General features: G+C 47.4%; 1 protein-coding gene across 1 annotated transcript; it reads right to left on the bottom strand.

The window, feature by feature from the left end:
* Positions 1–453: 453 nt before the first annotated feature.
* On the bottom strand, positions 454–10,346 carry HPX (hemopexin). Its single transcript, XM_004050596.4, has 10 exons — positions 10,229–10,346; positions 10,020–10,078; positions 9,828–9,899; positions 9,526–9,647; positions 7,720–7,873; positions 6,804–7,016; positions 6,410–6,541; positions 1,261–1,391; positions 1,015–1,177; positions 454–875 (listed from the first exon to the last, which is right to left on the bottom strand). The coding sequence occupies exons 1-10, from the start codon at positions 10,309–10,311 to the stop codon at positions 616–618; spliced, it is 1,389 nt and encodes a 462-aa protein (XP_004050644.2). The 5' UTR covers positions 10,312–10,346; the 3' UTR covers positions 454–615.
* Positions 10,347–17,546: the final 7,200 nt, after the last annotated feature.

Raw genomic sequence — 17,546 nt, forward strand, 5'->3', positions numbered from 1 at the left:
GGCAACCCAAGCCATGAGTGGTGTTACTTGAATCACCCAGAACCATAATTTGAGGTCCCCCAGATTGGACCTCCTACCCCACAACTCTGAGCCAATCCTCTTTGCACATGCATAGTTGCCCCAGGCCCTGTTGTTTCTGATGCCTTGCGGCTGGGTTGTGGTCATCTACCAGCAAGTTGAATCAGAGTCCTAGCTCCACCTCTTATTTGCTGTATAAACTCAGCTGTTCCTCTTCCAACTCTGGTTCTCTTTCCCCCCCACTATGTGTAGATAGTCTGCAAAGAGCTAGTTTATGATCTGGACCTAAGAATCATCTGCGCAGAGATAGGTTTGCCCCTTAGTGCTCCCCTCCCTTGTTCCTCACAGCCTTGTTTGAGCTCGACACCCTCAAAGGAGAAGTGCTAACTTTTCAACTCAAAGAAAGAAGATTGTTTCACGACCAAGGTCCCTTGATCCAAGTGAAGAAGCAATCTGTCTTTATTATGCGAAACTGGGGAGATGGGGCCAGGCCAGACTCATGTCAGAAGGCCCCTCAGTGAGAAGCGAAGAAGCAATCTGTCTTTATGATGAGGAACTAGGAGGTGGGGCCAGGCCAGACTCATGTCAGAAGGCCCCTCAGTGAGTGCAGCCCAGGAGACTGGTCACATTCTGGGGTTGCGGAAGGGCCTTGGCTGCATTCAGTTTCTCCACATCACTGTAGCAGTACAAATTGGGACCATGGATGAGGTACAAGCCGGGACCATTGGCGGAACATGAGTTAGGGCCAAGGGACTTTTCCATACACAAGGCTCCGTCCACCTTCTCATGGGGCCAAGGAAGCTCTGTCCACGTGGCTTGGGCTCCTGACTTCAGGTCCAGCCACCACAGCCGCCGTCCTGGGGAGAAGGCACCAAACATAGCATGGCTTCCATGTCATGGGGATCCTGACTTAGGCCTTCTCATGCCCTGGTGGGGATCTATGCCACAGACAGGTAGCAGAACAAGCTGCCCTCTAAGCACCCAGAAGCCCCTCACCTGCCATGATATGGAGCCGAGAAGACCCAGGGCAGATAAAGGCCGCATCCACAGAGTCCAGGATAATCCCATGAGGGGTCCCGACTTCCTTCTCCAGCCGCTTCGGATAACCGCTTACTAGGGTATAGCCTCCCTTTGTCAGGAAGACATATACCTGGGTGCCCTGGAGGACAAAGGATGGTAATAAATACAGAGTTGGATATGCTTGTCCCAGTCTCTACCTCAAGCCTCTCCCCCAATACACACCTGGACCAGATAGAGTTTTTCTTCCCAGGAAAAGGCAGCATCCACTGTTGAAGGACCCTGGGGCCACTGATGAGCAATGGGCCAGCTATGCCAGCCATCCCGGCTGGTGTCCAGACGCCAGTAGTGGGTCCCTGTGGAATACCATAGGTTGCTCTAGAGCCGCTGGCAGAAGCCCAGGCAGAGTATAGGCTAGTGATGAATGCAGAAATGAGTCATGAGAGGGAGAGAATGCATCCAGAGGCCAAGATGGAAGAGGCCAGGTGAGAAGGAGAAATAGAGCAAGACTTGGTCAGCAATGTTGGGCACTGTGCCCTGGTTGAAACTGGAATCAGCGGGTGCCTGAAAGAAAGGCAAGTGTGGAAAACAGTGGCTAAGTTTCCAGGTAAGGCCAACATCATGGGGTTGGCGGGCACTCCCTAAGGATTTCAGGTGTCCATGTACAGAGATGCGGTTATAGATAATGAAATACAGTGTCCAGAACTTAAAAAGGAAGCACCACTTCCACTGAATGTTCTCACTCTGGCTGTGTTCTCCAGTCTCTCCCTATGAGGTGGTGGAAGAGTGAGGGAGTAGCTGGGCTAGCACCCCATTTTTCTTCTCCTCTTTTCACAACAACTTATTAAGGAATTATCTAGGCTCCCATTTATCTTTTTTCCTCAATCCTCTTCTATTACACTTCTGTTTCCCTCAACCATTGAAATTGTTCTTATCCAGGTTGCTAGTATTCTCCAGTTTGCCAAATCTCATGGTCAATTCTCTGTTCTCATCTGACCCTACCTCTCAGGAGCACTGGACTGCTCACTACTTCCTTCTCCTTTAAATGTCTTTTTTTGGAACGTGGCTTCTGTGACACCTGACTCTTCCAGTGTTCCTCTTATCTTTTTTGACTACTCTTTTCTTCAACCTGATATCTAAATATTGGAATCCCCTACTTTGGGCCTCTTCTCTTCTCTCTCTACTTTCACTTCCTTGGTAATCTCACCTAGTCCAGGGGCTTTAAATGCCATCTATGTGCTGATGACTTCCAATCTGTTCTCGTCAGCTCTGACTGACCTCTCCTTTGAGGTTTAGGCTCCAAATCAGCTGCCTACCTGACATGCTTATGGGGTGCCAATAGGCACCCAAAACCTAATATGCCCAAACTGATGTCTGCCCCCCACCAACACACACACTCCCTAGTCTTTCCCAATTTTAGAAAACAAAACCACCAGCCACTCAGTTGCTGAGTCCACGAAAGCTGAGTCATTCTTGATGCCTCTTTTCCCTTCCCTACTCTGACTGATATCATTCATTCATTCATTTATTTAGAGACGGAGTTTCACTCTTGTTCCCCAGGCTGGAGTGCAATGGTGCAATCTCGGCTCACTGCAACCTTCACCTCCCAGGTTCAAGTGATTCTCCTGCCTCAGCCTCCCAAGTAGGCTGAGATTACAGGCATGTGCCACCATTCCCAGCTAATTTTGTATTTTTAGTAGAGACGAGGTTTCACCATGTTGGTCAAGCTGGTCTCGAACTCTTGACCTCAGGTGATCCACTCGCCTTGGCCTCCCAAAGTGCTAGGATTACAGGCGTGAGCCACCACACCCGGCCTATCTTAGCTATTAGTTAATGCTGTCAGCTGTACCTCCAAAATATATCATGGTGATTCCTCACCACCTCTGCTGCTATCATCCTAGTTCAAGCTGTCATCACCCCTAATTTGGACAACTGCACGAATTGCTAGCTGGATTCCTTGCTTACATGATTGTACCTTTATAACTTATGTTCCGCAAAAAGTCAGAGTGATCTTTTATAAAAAATGAGTTAGAATATATCACAGCCCTGCTCAAGACTTTCTGATGACTGCCTTTTATGGTTGAAAACCCTTACCAGGTCTAGGTAACCTGGCCACTGCCGTCCCTGCCCTTTCAAGTCACCCACCTGCTCTTTCTCTGTGTTCCAGCCTCACCAGGCTTCCTTCTTGATTCCTTGAAGTATGTGCTGCTCACCCTCCCTAAAATGCTTTTCCTCCAGCACATCGTGTGGCTAATTCCTTCTCATCACTGAAGTCTCGGCTCAAAAATCATTTCTTCAGAAGACAAACCTCATTCTCCTCACCTCTATCCCACTATCCTGTCTTATTTTCTTTACAACCCTTAATATTACCTAAAATTATTCTCTTTCCTCCTTTCTCTTTCTTATTGTCCTCTCTCACTTTGGCAGAGCCTGTCAGGGCACGCATCTTGTCTGCCATGTTGACTACTGTATCTCAGTGCCTAGGACAATGCCCACTTCTTATCAGATGCTCAACAAATATTTGTTGAGTAAATACCTAGTGTTCTTGCTGCTACCACAAGTTCTCTTATTAGCCGTGTACTGAGTATAGAGTGGTGACTGACATATCCACCTCTGCTGGGAGGTTTCCCACTGAAATTACCCTGCTCAGGAACCATATTTATTTTATTTTATTTATTTATTTTTTGAGACAGGGTCTCAATCTGTCACCCAGGCTGGATTGCAGAGGCGCAGTCACGGTTCACTGCAATCTCTGCCTCCTACACTCGAGCAATCCTCCCACCTCAGCCTCCTGAACAGCTAGGACTACCGGTGCATGCTACCACACCTGGCTAATTTTTTGTATTTTTAGTAGAGATGAGATTTCACCATGTTGCCCAGGCTGGTCTAGAACTCCTGGACTCAAGTGATCTGCCCCCCTCAGCCTCCCACAGTGCTGGGATTATAGGCATGAGCCACCACACCTGGCCCAGGGGCCCTATTTTGAGAACCAGAGCTATGCTGCTTTGTGCAATGAAGTAAATGATGAGTTCCCAACCCATTAATGTAGCCAATACATAGGCTGGCAATCAACCACTTTAATGTGGTGTGGTCTGAAAATATGGACTGGGCCATTCAGATTCCCTCTCTGGAAATCTTACTAGGAAAAAAGAGCAACTGAGGGAGGTATCAGTTGGAACTGAGACTGAAAGATCATGAAGTAGTGAGAAGGTGGAGAGAACATGACGGTCCACGTGCAAGCCAAAGTTGTGAAGAAGCAAAGAGAATAGATAAAAACCTATGAGGGGCCAGGCGTGGTTGCTCATGCCTGTAATCCTAGCACTTTGGGAGGCTGAGGCAGGCGGATCACCTGAGGTCAGGAGTTCGAGACCAGCCTGGCCAACATGGTGAAACCCTATCTCTACTAAAAATACAAAAATTAAATTAATAAATAGTACATTGTAACCCAAAAAAAATACAAAAATTAGCCAGGCATGGTGGTATGCGCCTGTAGTCCCAGCTATATGGGAGGCTGAGGCAGGAGGATCGCTTGAACCCAGGAGGCAGAGGTTGCAGTGAACCAAGATTGCGCCATTGCACTCCAGCCTGGGTGACAGAGTGAGACTCCATCTCAAACAACAACAACAACAAAACTATGAGTCAGAGAAAGAAAAATTTACCAGTGAGAGGGGAGGGACTGCCCCATGCTGTAGCTGGGTCATGTTGGTGTTTTTTACCAAAATAGTGCATTCTCACCTCAGCTAGGTATATATATATATGGGTTTTTTGTTTGTTTGTTTTGTTTTTTTTGTTTTTTGTTTTTTGTTTTTTTGAGACATAGTTTCACTCTGTCACCCAGGCTGGGGTGCAGTAGCACGATCATGGCTCACTGAAGCCTCGACCTTCCGGGCTCAGCCTCTGAAGTAGATGCGACTATAGGAACGCACTACCACACCCAACTAATTTTTATATTTTTTGTAGAGATGAGGTTTTGCCATGTTGCCCAGGCTGGTCTCAAACTCCTAGGCTCAAGCCGCTCAAGCAATCCACCTGCCTCAGCCTCCCAAAGTGCTAGGATTACAGGCGTGAGTCACCACGCTCGGCCTGGGTATTTTTAATATAAGGTGTTCTCTCCATGCTGTGTGCTCTCTCAACAGCTATGGAACATATATGACATTTTTCATTTAGGAGTTCGGTAGCATTCTCATTATGGCCACATGGCCTTGAAGTTCTGTGATCTCTAGATGGCTTGGTGTGTCTCTCTATTTCTGTGTGTTTACTGTGGCCCTGTTTTCACAATCTCTCACTCACTCTCTCTCTCTTTCTGAATTTCACTTTGTCTGTGTGTCCTCCCAATGGGCTCCCACCATGGCTGTGTGTTCTCTTGATACTTATGTGTTCTTACTATGGCATATGTTCTCAGTTTAATGTTGTATTTTCACTACAGGTGTGTGTTTCATCTTAGCTGTATGTTCTTATTATAGTGTGCAACCCTGCTGTGGAGACTTGCTCTCCATGTGGTGATGTATTTTTCAACAGAACTTGATAGTCATAACTGGTCAAATTTGTCCAAGGGTCAGGAGCCAAAAAAATTTTGTGTGAAAAAAATATTTTCACGATTTTATATTCTTACCACTGTCCTAATTATACATATATCTCAGGTTGGATGTGATGTGGTTGCTCACTCCTCTTGGGGATATTCTCAACTGTGCAGCATGACTATTTACTGCCTGACTGAACTCAGAACAGCCCTAGGTATTATTAGATGGCTTTTACCAATTGATGCCACGGGTCAAGGGAGGGGTATCTCCACTGGCTACTCAGAGGAGAAACCTCCAGAGGCTAGTGAAGCCAGCCTCTAAAGGTCTAAAGTACCCAACACTTCTCAGCTGGTTCTCAGCAATGAGAACATCTCATCCCCAGGCAGTGCTATGCCCAGGGGTCTGGACATAGGAACCAGGAACCTGAAACAAGATGGAGTTCTGAGGATAAATCAGGGGGAGCCAGAGGGCTCAGAAAGAGATGCAAGAACAAACGGAGGCAAGGAGGCACAGAGACACATAGAGGTCCAGGGAGCAAGGGAGAGCCAGGGGGCTCAGCAGCGCATTGAGCAAGGAGAACACAAGGAGTCACAGGGGCCCAGAGAGGTCCACAGGGGGCACAGCCATGGGAGTAGATGGTAGACAGGTAGATGAAGTTAGGGGCTTGGGCCATGACAGACAAGATTGAGAAATATGCCTCAGAGATGAGGGACGCAGAAGGGCATGCAGAAGGACGGGGACAGAGGGGACAAAATAAGTGACACAGTGATGACAATGGAGAAATGTGTCAAGGATGGGAGATACAAGTAAAAGAGATGTGAGAGCACATTGGGGGAGTTGGGGGCATCTCTCACCACTGAAGGCATAGGTGGCACCATGGTTGTCAGACGTCAGTGCAGACAAGACTAGATGTGGGCTACAGCGCATATACTCCGGGCCATGGTGGGTACTGTTCCCATGGCCAGTCCCATTCTTGTGTCCATGGCCTGGAGAGAGAAATGGGTGAGGAGAACACAGAAGGAGGCCAGAGGTCAGAGTGAGGTCCAAGGTGGAAGAGATGGCTGGGGTTAGTGGGGTGTGGGTTTCCCCATATGAGGGTAATGGGAAAATCCAGAATGGAAATGGGGCTAGATTAAGGGCCAAGGTGTCGCAACACGGAGTTAAAGTGAGAGCTAGGACACGTGAGATCCACAAGCTCAGGGAAAGTGGATGAATTCTGACAGGTCTCAAGTGCTAGGGCTTTCTCACCTCTGCCAGGGCAGGGCATGAAGTAGTCTCGGACATCCCGCGGGTACCTGGGAGGCACCTCTCCCCTGACAGGGTCGAAGCGCAGGAATTGGTTACCCTGGAAGCAGTAGTAGCGGCCCAGCCATCTCAGGGCAGAGGAGCAGTTCCCAACAGCTGGCCAGGAACGCTCCTTCATGGTTCCCGTAGCCAAGTCCCAGAACCACTCGCGGTCACCTTTGTCCAATCAATCAACAGGCATTTGGTGAGACCGGGTTATGCCCTCCTTTGTGCTTTCTCTGGGTCCCAGGATGGGCCAGATAATGGTACTGATCACATGGAGCTCACAGCCATCAGAGAGATGGCTAAAGGAGGGTGATCATACACCAAAATTCAGCAGCAAAACACACAGGATCAGCTCAGCAAAGGCAGTAGGGAGAGTCTGGGAAAATTTCCCAGGGAAGATGATACTTAAAGTGAAATCCGAAGTAGGAATTAAAAGGCACACAAGGAGAGATGGAACCCCAGAGAGTGGAAAGATTCCAAAGCATGGAGCAAACTGAGTGTACAGAGAACAGCATAGGGTTTCTGGAGCTTAGTGTTAAGGTAAAGGTATAATAAAAGTCAAAGCTGAAGGGCCAATAGGGATTTGGCCATGGAGAGATTTGTATGTAAGACTAAAGAGGGTAGATTTGTCCTAAGGGTCATGGGGAACAATGAGGGACTATTCACACAGAATTACACACAGTTGCCTTCACCAGAATGACTTCCTCTTCTTCCCTCACGTGACCTCTAGACCATACGTGGCTTCTCTATTTCCCTTCCTTAAAGAGCCACATAGTGGCTCCACCACCACCATCACTACCACTATCACCATCACTACTGGCATCACTACCAACCCACCACTACTCCAGGTTCTTGGATTCCAGCCTGGACTGACCTTGGAAGAAGAGGACGCCTTCAGCTTGACATTCTCCACGGTGACATTCCACAGCTGCATCCAGTGGGGATGGGATTCCAGGAAATTCATCTTGGAGCAACTTTGGGTATCCTTTCTCCTTCTTTTCAGGAGGGTATACCCAGACTTTGTCCCCCTGCATTCAAAAGTACTCTCTTTTTGACTGTGCATCCCCAGATACTGCCACTCTGCATTTACACACATTTTTTATCTACTGTGCTTATACGATATCCTCCTGTGGCCCTACACATTCTCAGTCCATCTGTGGACAACAATGTGCTGTCCTTTTGCACATTACACACCCTCAGTCTGTGCAAATCCAGTCACTATTACTATAACACACACACCTCTACCTCTGTACCCAGACACTCCTGTGGCACATTTATCTGCAACACTATCAGTGTTGACAAACATATCCACAAATGTTCATCCTGCAATCATCCATACGTTATTTCTTCATTCATTTCTTCATTTATTTATTCATTCATTCATTCAAGAAACAGTCACTGAATAACTACTATATGCCAGGCATTGTGAGAGGCACTGAGGATGACAAGACTCTGTCTTTCACTTCAGGAAGTTCACTGTACAAAAGCAGAAAGGACTCCTACAATCCTAGCCATGCAACTACCAAGGTGTAGTGTAAAGAGTGCACTGAGAATATAGACAGAGTGCCCAAGTCTGCCTAGAGAAGTTGTGGAAGGTTTCACACCAAAGAGGAAGCATTGGGCCCAAGAGCTGAAAAATCAGCAGGAATTTTCCAGGTTGACAAGTGAGGAAAGGGTGTTACCAGCAGAGGGAGCAGCATGCAGAGCCCAAACATGAGGAAGCAGTGTGCTCCAACCTCATGTAGATTCGTATGGCTGGCACACAGTGAATGTGGCAGGGGAGGAGATAAACCTGAGAAGATAACCAAGGCCCAGATCATGAGACCCTGTGTGCACTTGGTTTGTAGTAATCAGGCACATTTTGGCGTCATTTACTGAAACAGGAAACACAGGAGGAAATGTTGGTTTGTAAAGAACATGCAAAGCTTAGTTTGGGGGATGCTGAATTTTAGGTGCCTGTAGAACATATAATTGGAAAGAGATGTCTGGAGCTCAGAAAGTAGATCTAGATCCAGTGTCCACAGCACAGATATTCCTCAGAGCCATGGTGATGGTTGAGATCACTGAGGGAAGGTATATGGAAAGGCTAGGATGGATCCCCAAGGAACATTAGGGAACTGGTTGAGATAGAATGAGACATTTGAGAAGAGAGAGAAAAGAGGCAGGAGGGAAAACAAAGCCGACAGTCAGGACTTCCCCAACCACACAGCACCTTTGGCAAGGTAGGAAAAGGCACCCCTTCCTCTGAGCAGACACAGCCTGGGTCACATGGGACTTGGTGAGCACAGCAGACTGGATTTCATGCTCCACATGCTCTTCTAGCCAGGTGCCATTGTGTTGGGAACAACTTGCCTTGCCCTATGAAGAGGACTTGATACAGGATCATGGAAGGCAAGGGAAGAAATCGCCAGAGAAAAAAAGGATGGCCAGCAGTGTGAGGTACAGAAGAGTGGTGTAGAACTAAGACTAGGACTGAAGAACAGCCACTGGATGGTGCACCTGCCAGGCCCACATGCATGCACACTCCCTTAGCCCAAGCTTTTACAGGAAAGGAGGGCACATGGGAAAGAAATCTGCTACCTATTGCTATTGGGCTCCATGCCAAGGCCATTTGGGGGAAGGGTCCCCAGTGTCGATTCCAGCCCTTTCCAGCCTGGCCCTGATTTTGGCCCAGCAGTACCTTGATCAGAAAGACACTGTTGTGACCTTGACGGAATGCAGCATCCACAGGGCTGGGGAAATTCTTCCATCTCTCTGAGATTAACTCCCGGTCCCATTTGTGACTCTTCCACACAAACTCCCCTGAAAAAACCCACACTCACTGAGGGGCCCAGTGAGAAACCTTTGACCTACTGAGATAGCTTGAGAGAAGCTGTCAGTGATACCATCAGATAATTCCTAAGACCTCCCACAGACAGGGACACCCTTTGTGAAGGAGAGTAAGTCTCAGGTCCTAAACGCCCTAACCTCAGTCCCTCCTACCTTTAAAAAACAGCATGGTTCCATTGTCATCCAGGGTGGTAGCATCAAAGCTCCAGCCATCTGAGCAGCGTTCTGGGGTGGAGGTAGGGAGATGGCAAAGTAAAAAAAACAAAAAAAAACAAAAAACAGAAGGTGATAAAATGCAGAGACACAACCAGACAGATAGACAGACTTAGGGAGTCAGGGCCTCACCAGTCACGTCTGGGTCTGGCTTGGTCTCGCCTTCAGCAACATTCCCATGGGCACTAGTCCTAGGGAGAACAAAATAGATATCTTGATCCATTGGGACCGATCCCTTTCCCATAGCCCCTGACCCCAAATTTGACCGAGGCCTAAAAACTGGCCCTACCTTACCCTAGCCCAGAACTCAATCCTTCACTTCTAGTCCCAGCTTTACTCACGGAGGAAGAGGGTTGGCAATGGCCAGAGACCAGCATAGGCTCCACAACCCCAGTGCAACGGGTGCTCCCAGAACCCTAGCCATGCTGAGCTGCAGAGGCCACAGGACAGCTCTGGGTGACCAGGTGAACTCCCTATATAGAGTTGGCAGCAGCACCACCCCCACCTCCAACTCTACTGGGAATGTGCTGTCTCCCAGGACTAAGCCAATATTGGCTGATTACATCACTGCAAATAAGGTCAGGGTCTGGACAGAAATCTGAATCCAAGACTCCTTTTTCCCGGCAGCTGCCCCCCAACCCCCTTCAGCAATTTTCAAGCAGTAACTGGGCTACACTGCTGACGTCCAGCTGTGACTCTCACACTGGCAATGGGTCCAGGCGTCCATAAGTCAGGGAAGTGAGTAGACTGAGGATCACCTTTTGTGACTGAGTTTATCTCCACAATGGGGGAGGTGAGAAAAGGAGGGAACTAATATTGCTGTGTACTGTGTCAAGCCCCGCTCTAAGGCAGCTAGAGACAGCAATACTTACTACTTTTAGTAACCACACACACAGATAAACTTACTTAGAAATACTCAGAGAACAGCTTTTTCCAAGCTTCATCAGGGGCCTTTCTGGGGCATGCCCAAGCCTCTTCAGCTTTACCCTTGGGCTAGTGAGTCTGGGGACAATAATGTCTCACTGTTGTCAAATGTCCAAGCCCCATGCCCAGCCTCTCGCCTTCCCTGACTGGCAAAGGGCGTTGCAAAAAGTGCCTGGAAGTGAAGGGTTGACAGTAATGAGGCAGAAACAGGAGGTGTCTCTCTTCCAGAGAGCACCACCGCTACTAGTAATTAGTCTTTCTTGGTAGTTTCCACCTTGGGGGAAAAAGCTTTATTTAACCAACCCAGAACAAATAGAACTGTAACTGGAATTTCACAATATTTATAGCTGACTCCTGCTTAAATGCTACCTTCTCAATGAAGCCTTTCTTGACCACCTTATCTAGCCATTTCAGACCCTTACTTGTTTTATTTTCCTTACTAAAACTTGAAATTCTTTCATCTGTCTACTTATTTGGTGATGGTTGTTGTTGCTTTGTTTTGTTTTGCCTGTCTTGTTTACCGTTATATATCCCTGACTCCTAAAATAGTGCCTGGCATATAAGAGTTGTTCCAGAAATATTTGTTGAATGAAAAAAAAGCAAAAATGCCTTTCAAGTACTCAGTAGTGTTGCTAGTGTTGCAGCCAAATTTCTGACAATTTCCCCCTCTCTAGGGTAGGAGAATATTAGGAACTGGGGGTAGGTTATGGTAGTAGGCATAATGAGATCTAGGAGTCACAGACACCCTTTATCTGACAGTCCTGTTTCTCTCTCCAGTGTCTCAGCCCCACATCCATCTCTTCCTGGGATCTCACCTGCTATCCTCAGTACTTCCTGGGCCCACTCCCAAAGCTGCCCCATTTCTATGTGAGATTTGCCTAGTGAGTCAGAAAAGAATTATGGGCAGACTCAGCTATGGGCCAGGATGAAGTTCCAGGACCCCTGCTCCCTAGCCAAGGCTGAAAGGGCCCTGATCCCTCACAGATGGCTCCATACCCCTGACAGTCCCATATATAATCTTACCAAAAGTCTCAGATCCCTTTTCTACTCTGCGAAGTTTCCTTCCAACAGGAAAACACATATTCCGGAACCTCTGGAACAACATGTCACCAGGCCTCTGCCATTGGGCTCAATGTCCTCTCCTGACTTACGAATGAAAATGTGCTGTGAACATCATTCCCTCCTCATAGGTCAGTGGGCAAGGCTGGACTCTCTGAGTCCTTGGCAGCCTGGGCAATGCCATCGCTGCTACAGCCAATGTTTCATACTCACCTTCTCCCCATTGCAGGGCATATCTTCTTTCTGGGTGTTGGGCAATGGGAGCCACTATTCTAAGACTCCCCCTCACCTTTTCTTTCCCTCTCAGCCTCTGAAACCTTATATTCTCCCTCCTGAGCACCCCATGATCCTCCATCAGGAATTTCCTCAACAACTTGTCTTCAGCTGTCAGAACCCTGTCTGAATCCTACAGATTTTGCTGGGCCTGCCTGGGGAGAGGGAAGCTTTCACCCCAAGAAACAAACACCCCACAGAAAACCCATAGTGAGAGTCTTCAATAGTCCTATTAGCAGGGCCTTGCACTGACTTGCCAGTCCAAGGGTGCAGTCTCCTTCTGGCCTAACAGGGCTGTCTGAGGGCATACTGCACATATACTGGATGATCATTTTTCAGCTTGACCCCTTCCCCACATGGCTCTGGTCCCCCTCACAGCACCCCTGGATCCATCTATCCCAGAATACTACTTTATGGTCCCTTTTCCCTGTTGCTTCCTAATTCACCTGTGTGCCCGAGAATGGCTTAGAAACCATTACTGGATCCTCCTGCTCCACCCAGGGACTAGGCCAGCAGAGTCATCTGCACTGCAGGCAGTCCAGGTTGAAGTTCAAGTTTTGGGCAGGAGTTGAAAGTAGAACATTGTACACATTTGGGAACCCAGGGCTGTGGATATGTTGGCCACCCTGGTGTTGGTCACAGGGTACACGCCAAGACTTCTCAGGGTAGTCAAGACTCAGCTGCCTTGCTTCTCTTCCCCTCACTACAGGAGGCCCCTTCTGTGGGTCCTGAGTCCTTCCCAGGCTTCCTACTGGGGCTGAGGAAAGAAGCTTGTCGGTACTTGGGCCTCAGCACCCCCTGCAGGCCGCAGGAATCAGTGCACTCCCGCCCTTCAGCTAGAGGCCAGAGCCCAGGAGTTTTTCCTCTCTGAAACTAGCTCTCCATAGCCTTTGTCCCACACTCCTCTCAGCCCTGGCTGTGCATCCTTAGTGGTACGCACCCTTCTATGCTTCTTTCCCTTCTTCTGCAAACCTTGCTGCCCAGAGTGGATTTGGGGACCTCAATCTCTTGCTTCTCTGGGAACTTGAGCCCAGAGAAATTCAACCATCTCTTTTCCTGGGTAGTCTTCTCTATCCTCCTAACCAGCAGCTTTTTTACTTCTCCCAGAAGGGGTCTGAACACGAACCTGCAAATGTCTGCAAATGACAGAGCTTCCTCCTGCATTGCCAAGAGCCAGATGTAAGCTGGACACTGACCCACTGTCCCTTGGAATGGCTATGTCTATGTCCAGCCTGCTCTGCTGTTGATATGAGTTCTCTGACCTTAGCCATTTCTCCTGGGCCCACTGAGTGCTAGGTGTGCTGGGCCTGAAGTCTGTGGCTGTATACTCCAGGGAGCAGGAACTGAATGTCTCCTTTCCTCGGGGGTAGGAGGCTTAGGGATAAAGCTCCAGGCAGCGAAAGAGCTTGCTGATCCCAGCTGACCCCTCCTCTTGCTCAGTCTATAATGGGCCTTAGTGCTATATATATATATATATAGCACGTATATAGCACTTGCTATGGTTTGAATGTTTCTGTCCCCTCCGAATTAATGTGTTGGAAGCTTAATTCCCAATGTGCCAGTGTTTGGAGGTGCGGCCTCATGAGAGGTGTTTAGGTCATGAGAGCTCTGCCCGATGAATGGATTAATGCTGCTATAAAAAGGGCTTTCAGAAGTGGATTCTCTCTCCTCTGCTTTTCTGCCATGTGATGAACAGCATTTGTCTCCTCTAGAGGATGCAGCGTTCAAAATGCCATCATAGAAGCAGAGACCAGGACCTCACCACACACCAAACCTGCTGGGCACCTTAATCTTGGACTTCCCAGCCTCCAGAACTGTGAGAAATACATTTTTGTTCATTATAAATCATCAGTCATGGGCATTTTGTTATAGCAGCACAAACAGACAAAGGTAGCACTATGAGCCCGTTTTACGAATGAGGAAGCCAATATTAGGTATCTTAGCCAAATCACATTGCTAGCAAGTGGCAGAGCCATGATTTAAACCCTGGGTGCCTGACTCCTAGAGGTGTGTTCCTACAAGGATAGTGTGTTCTTATCAAGGGGTTTGCTGGTAAATATTTAACAACTGCTCTCTAGAGGGGAAAAAGCACTGATTTGTAACATTTGCAGATTTTTGTGATATAAATACTCCTACCATGGCCAACTTTAAGCTACCGACAAGACATCACCAAATGTAGAGTTGGGAAGGGATGTACAGTAACACACTGCATACAATATTCCTACCATACAGATATGATAGATATAAATAATCACAAGAGCACAGGGGATAGTAAAATGTAGTAAAATAATTAGGAAGTAATTACTTTTAAGTACTGATTATCTTTGGTTTTAATAGAATGTATTTAAGTTTATATAGTTTGATTTTTAATAATAGCTGTGTTTTAACAACCAGCTCTCAAAATTCTAAATTTGACAATCAGCTCTCATGAGCCAGCTGCAGCACCCCACAGTCTACCATGCTGCCTTTGTGTACAGGACAAGGATCCTACCTGCTTTAGTCACTGCTATATCTTCACACTGAGAACATGCCTGAAATACTGTATGTATTTAATAAATATTGAATCCTATTATTCCTACTTCCTAATTATACATAAAATCTGTCCATTTCTCTCTGCCTCTTTAGTAATGCAAACACCACCTTTTCTTGTGTGACCATTGAAATAGCTCCTCTACAACACATTCTTTATAACAACCACAGTGATCTTTAAAAACGTATCTGAGATCACCTTATGCTCCTGCTTAAAATTTTTTCTTGAAGTCAGTTGTAATTTTTTTTTTTTTTGAGACAGAGTCTCACTCTGTCACCCAGGCTGGAGTGCAGTGGCGCGATCTCGGCTCACTGCAACCTCCGTCTCCTGGGTTCAAGTGATTCTCCTGCCTCAGCCTCTCGAGTAGCTGGGACTACAGGCGCCTGCCACCACACCTGGCTCATTTTTTGTATTTTTAGTAGAAACAGGGTTTCACCGTGTTAGCCAGGATGGTCTTAATCTCCTGACCTTGTGATCTGCCCACCTTGGCCTCCCAAATGCTGGGATTACAGGCGGGAGCCACTGCACCTGGCCGAAGTCAGTTGTAATTCTAATGTATACACAGTCTTCAAGAGGAACAGTTTAGAGAAGTTGAATTGTTTTCTGATTTTCATTCTCAATTCTCTTCCTACCCCACAGAATCACTGCCCAGTTTAAAGTTTGTTTCACAGGGCATCCCTTTCATCCTTATCACTTAAACTTTTCAGTGGCTTACTGTCATACTCCAGACCAAATCCAAGCTCTTTATCTTAGTTAAATGATCCAAGTCAGGCCTAATTCTCCAAACTTGTTCCTTTCCTCTCTCCTTCCACCCTCCTTCCTCTCCAGTCACCCTGGCCTCCTTTCAGATTCTCAAACACATCAAGATCTCAACCCCTCAGGACGTTTGTACCTGTTTTTCCTTTGTCTGAAAATCTCTATCTCCTTTCCTTAACACAGCTAGTTCCCTACCCACCCTGCTCCAACCCTACAGGTCACTGCTTAAAGAGACTTTCCTTGTCCACTCTATTTAACACTATATTCTCTATCATTGTATTCTGTTCATTTCCTTCACAGCTTGAACTCAAATTGTTATTACACATTTAGTTCCTTGTTGCTTACTTGTCTCCCTTCTCCACTAGACTATAAGCTTAATAAGGGCAGGGACCATTTCTCTGTATTCCCAGGGCCCATTACTCTGTCTAATATTAAGTGCTCAACAAATACTTGTTCAATAAATAAATGAACCCGCAGACCACAAATGGCCATAGGGCTGTTCTGATCACCAGACAGCCCTATATGAGCAAAGTGTGAACCCTTGCAGGACCACAAAATAACATTCTGACAGCAGGGGCTTTGCTGTGACCCCCAAATCTGTGACAATCATTCCAGACTTGGCCTCCACTGTCAGGCACTACTTTCATCTACTTGGCCCCAAGGCCTGAATTGGAAAGAAAATGCCCATCACGGCTGGATTTAGAAGGAACAGAATGACTCCGCCTTGATGTACCTTTTCCATGGCATGGGAAGACTACCTAATCTGAATCTATGGAAATCAGCCCTAGCAGCCTGTTCTTGGGCTAGCAGAAGAGCCATTTGCAGCATCCCGCCCAAGGAAGGTCACCCTTACTTCCTTTTTATTCCCCTGCTACTTTTAGGTGTTCACAATGTAAACATGTGACAGGTTGAGGGCTGGAAGCTTTGAGTTTCCATTCTGTATTACTTCTGGTGCCTTGCTCAAGATAGGGGTGCAGAAAAATAGACCATCACCTGAGAGCTCTCGGGGAGGACTCCACTGGTGCTGAGCGACTGATAATTGAGCACACCATCTCGGCTGCCCAGGGCATGGGCTTAGGCAATTCCACTCACAATCAGAGCCAGAGGGGCAGGCTCCATAAGAGCACCTGCACTAAAATCTTCAGGGAGCTCATCTGTCCCTCCACCTATCTATCAGGTTTCTTTTTTTTTTTTTTTTTTTTTTTTGAGATGGAGTTTTGCTCTTGTTGCCCAGGCTGGAGCGCAGTGGCACAGTCTCAGCTCATGGCAACCTATGCCTCCCAGGTTCAAGCAATTCTCCCGCCTCAGCCTCTCAAGTAGCTGGGATTATAGGCACCCACCACGATGCCTGGCTAATTCTTGTATTTTTAGTAGAGACAGGGTTTCACCATGTTTGCCAGGCTGGTTGCAAACTCCTGACCTCAGGTGATCCACCCACCTCAGCCTCCCAAAGTGCTGGGATTACAGGCGTGAACCACTGTGCCTGGCCTATCTGTCAGGTTTCAGCTAGTGGGGCAGAGAGGACCAGGGAGGTAAGCATAACCAAGACTTTCCATATAGTCCAAGTGGGACCCCCTTGATCTCTACAAAGCCCCCATGGTCTTCCACAGATCCATGGATAGTCTCTCTTATCCTAGCCCCGGAATTGTGCTATACCAGATCGATGTCTTGATCTTTTCCATGACCTCTCATGATCAACCTTCCCAGATCCAACATTCCCCAAATCTTGTTGAGTGCTTTCTCTGCCAGCCATCATGCTAGGTGCAAGGGGCACAAGGGTGAACAGGGTGCTATAACTTACCAGTTAGGAGTATGACAGCTACATATTCAAATCTGGGCTCTGCTCTTCATCAACAATATGACCTATTTCTGTGAGCTTCAGTCTTTTGTAGAGAGAGAGAGAAATCATAGTCCCTACTTGCCAAATCATCACTGAATGCTGCTTTCAATTCTCTTTGGAGATAGCAGTAAAACTCTGGCAGACTAGAGCTCAGGAGAGAATGCGAGGACCCTCATTCCACTGCAGGGAGGGGCAGCAGTCTTGGAAATGTGAGAAAGGGGATATGTCAGGGCTCCAGGGATTCAGGGATGACTTTTAAAATTAGCCATGGAGACTC

Source organism: Gorilla gorilla, chromosome 9, assembly GCF_029281585.2.
Source record: "Gorilla gorilla gorilla isolate KB3781 chromosome 9, NHGRI_mGorGor1-v2.1_pri, whole genome shotgun sequence".
In the NCBI taxonomy this organism is placed as follows: domain Eukaryota; kingdom Metazoa; phylum Chordata; class Mammalia; order Primates; family Hominidae; genus Gorilla; species Gorilla gorilla.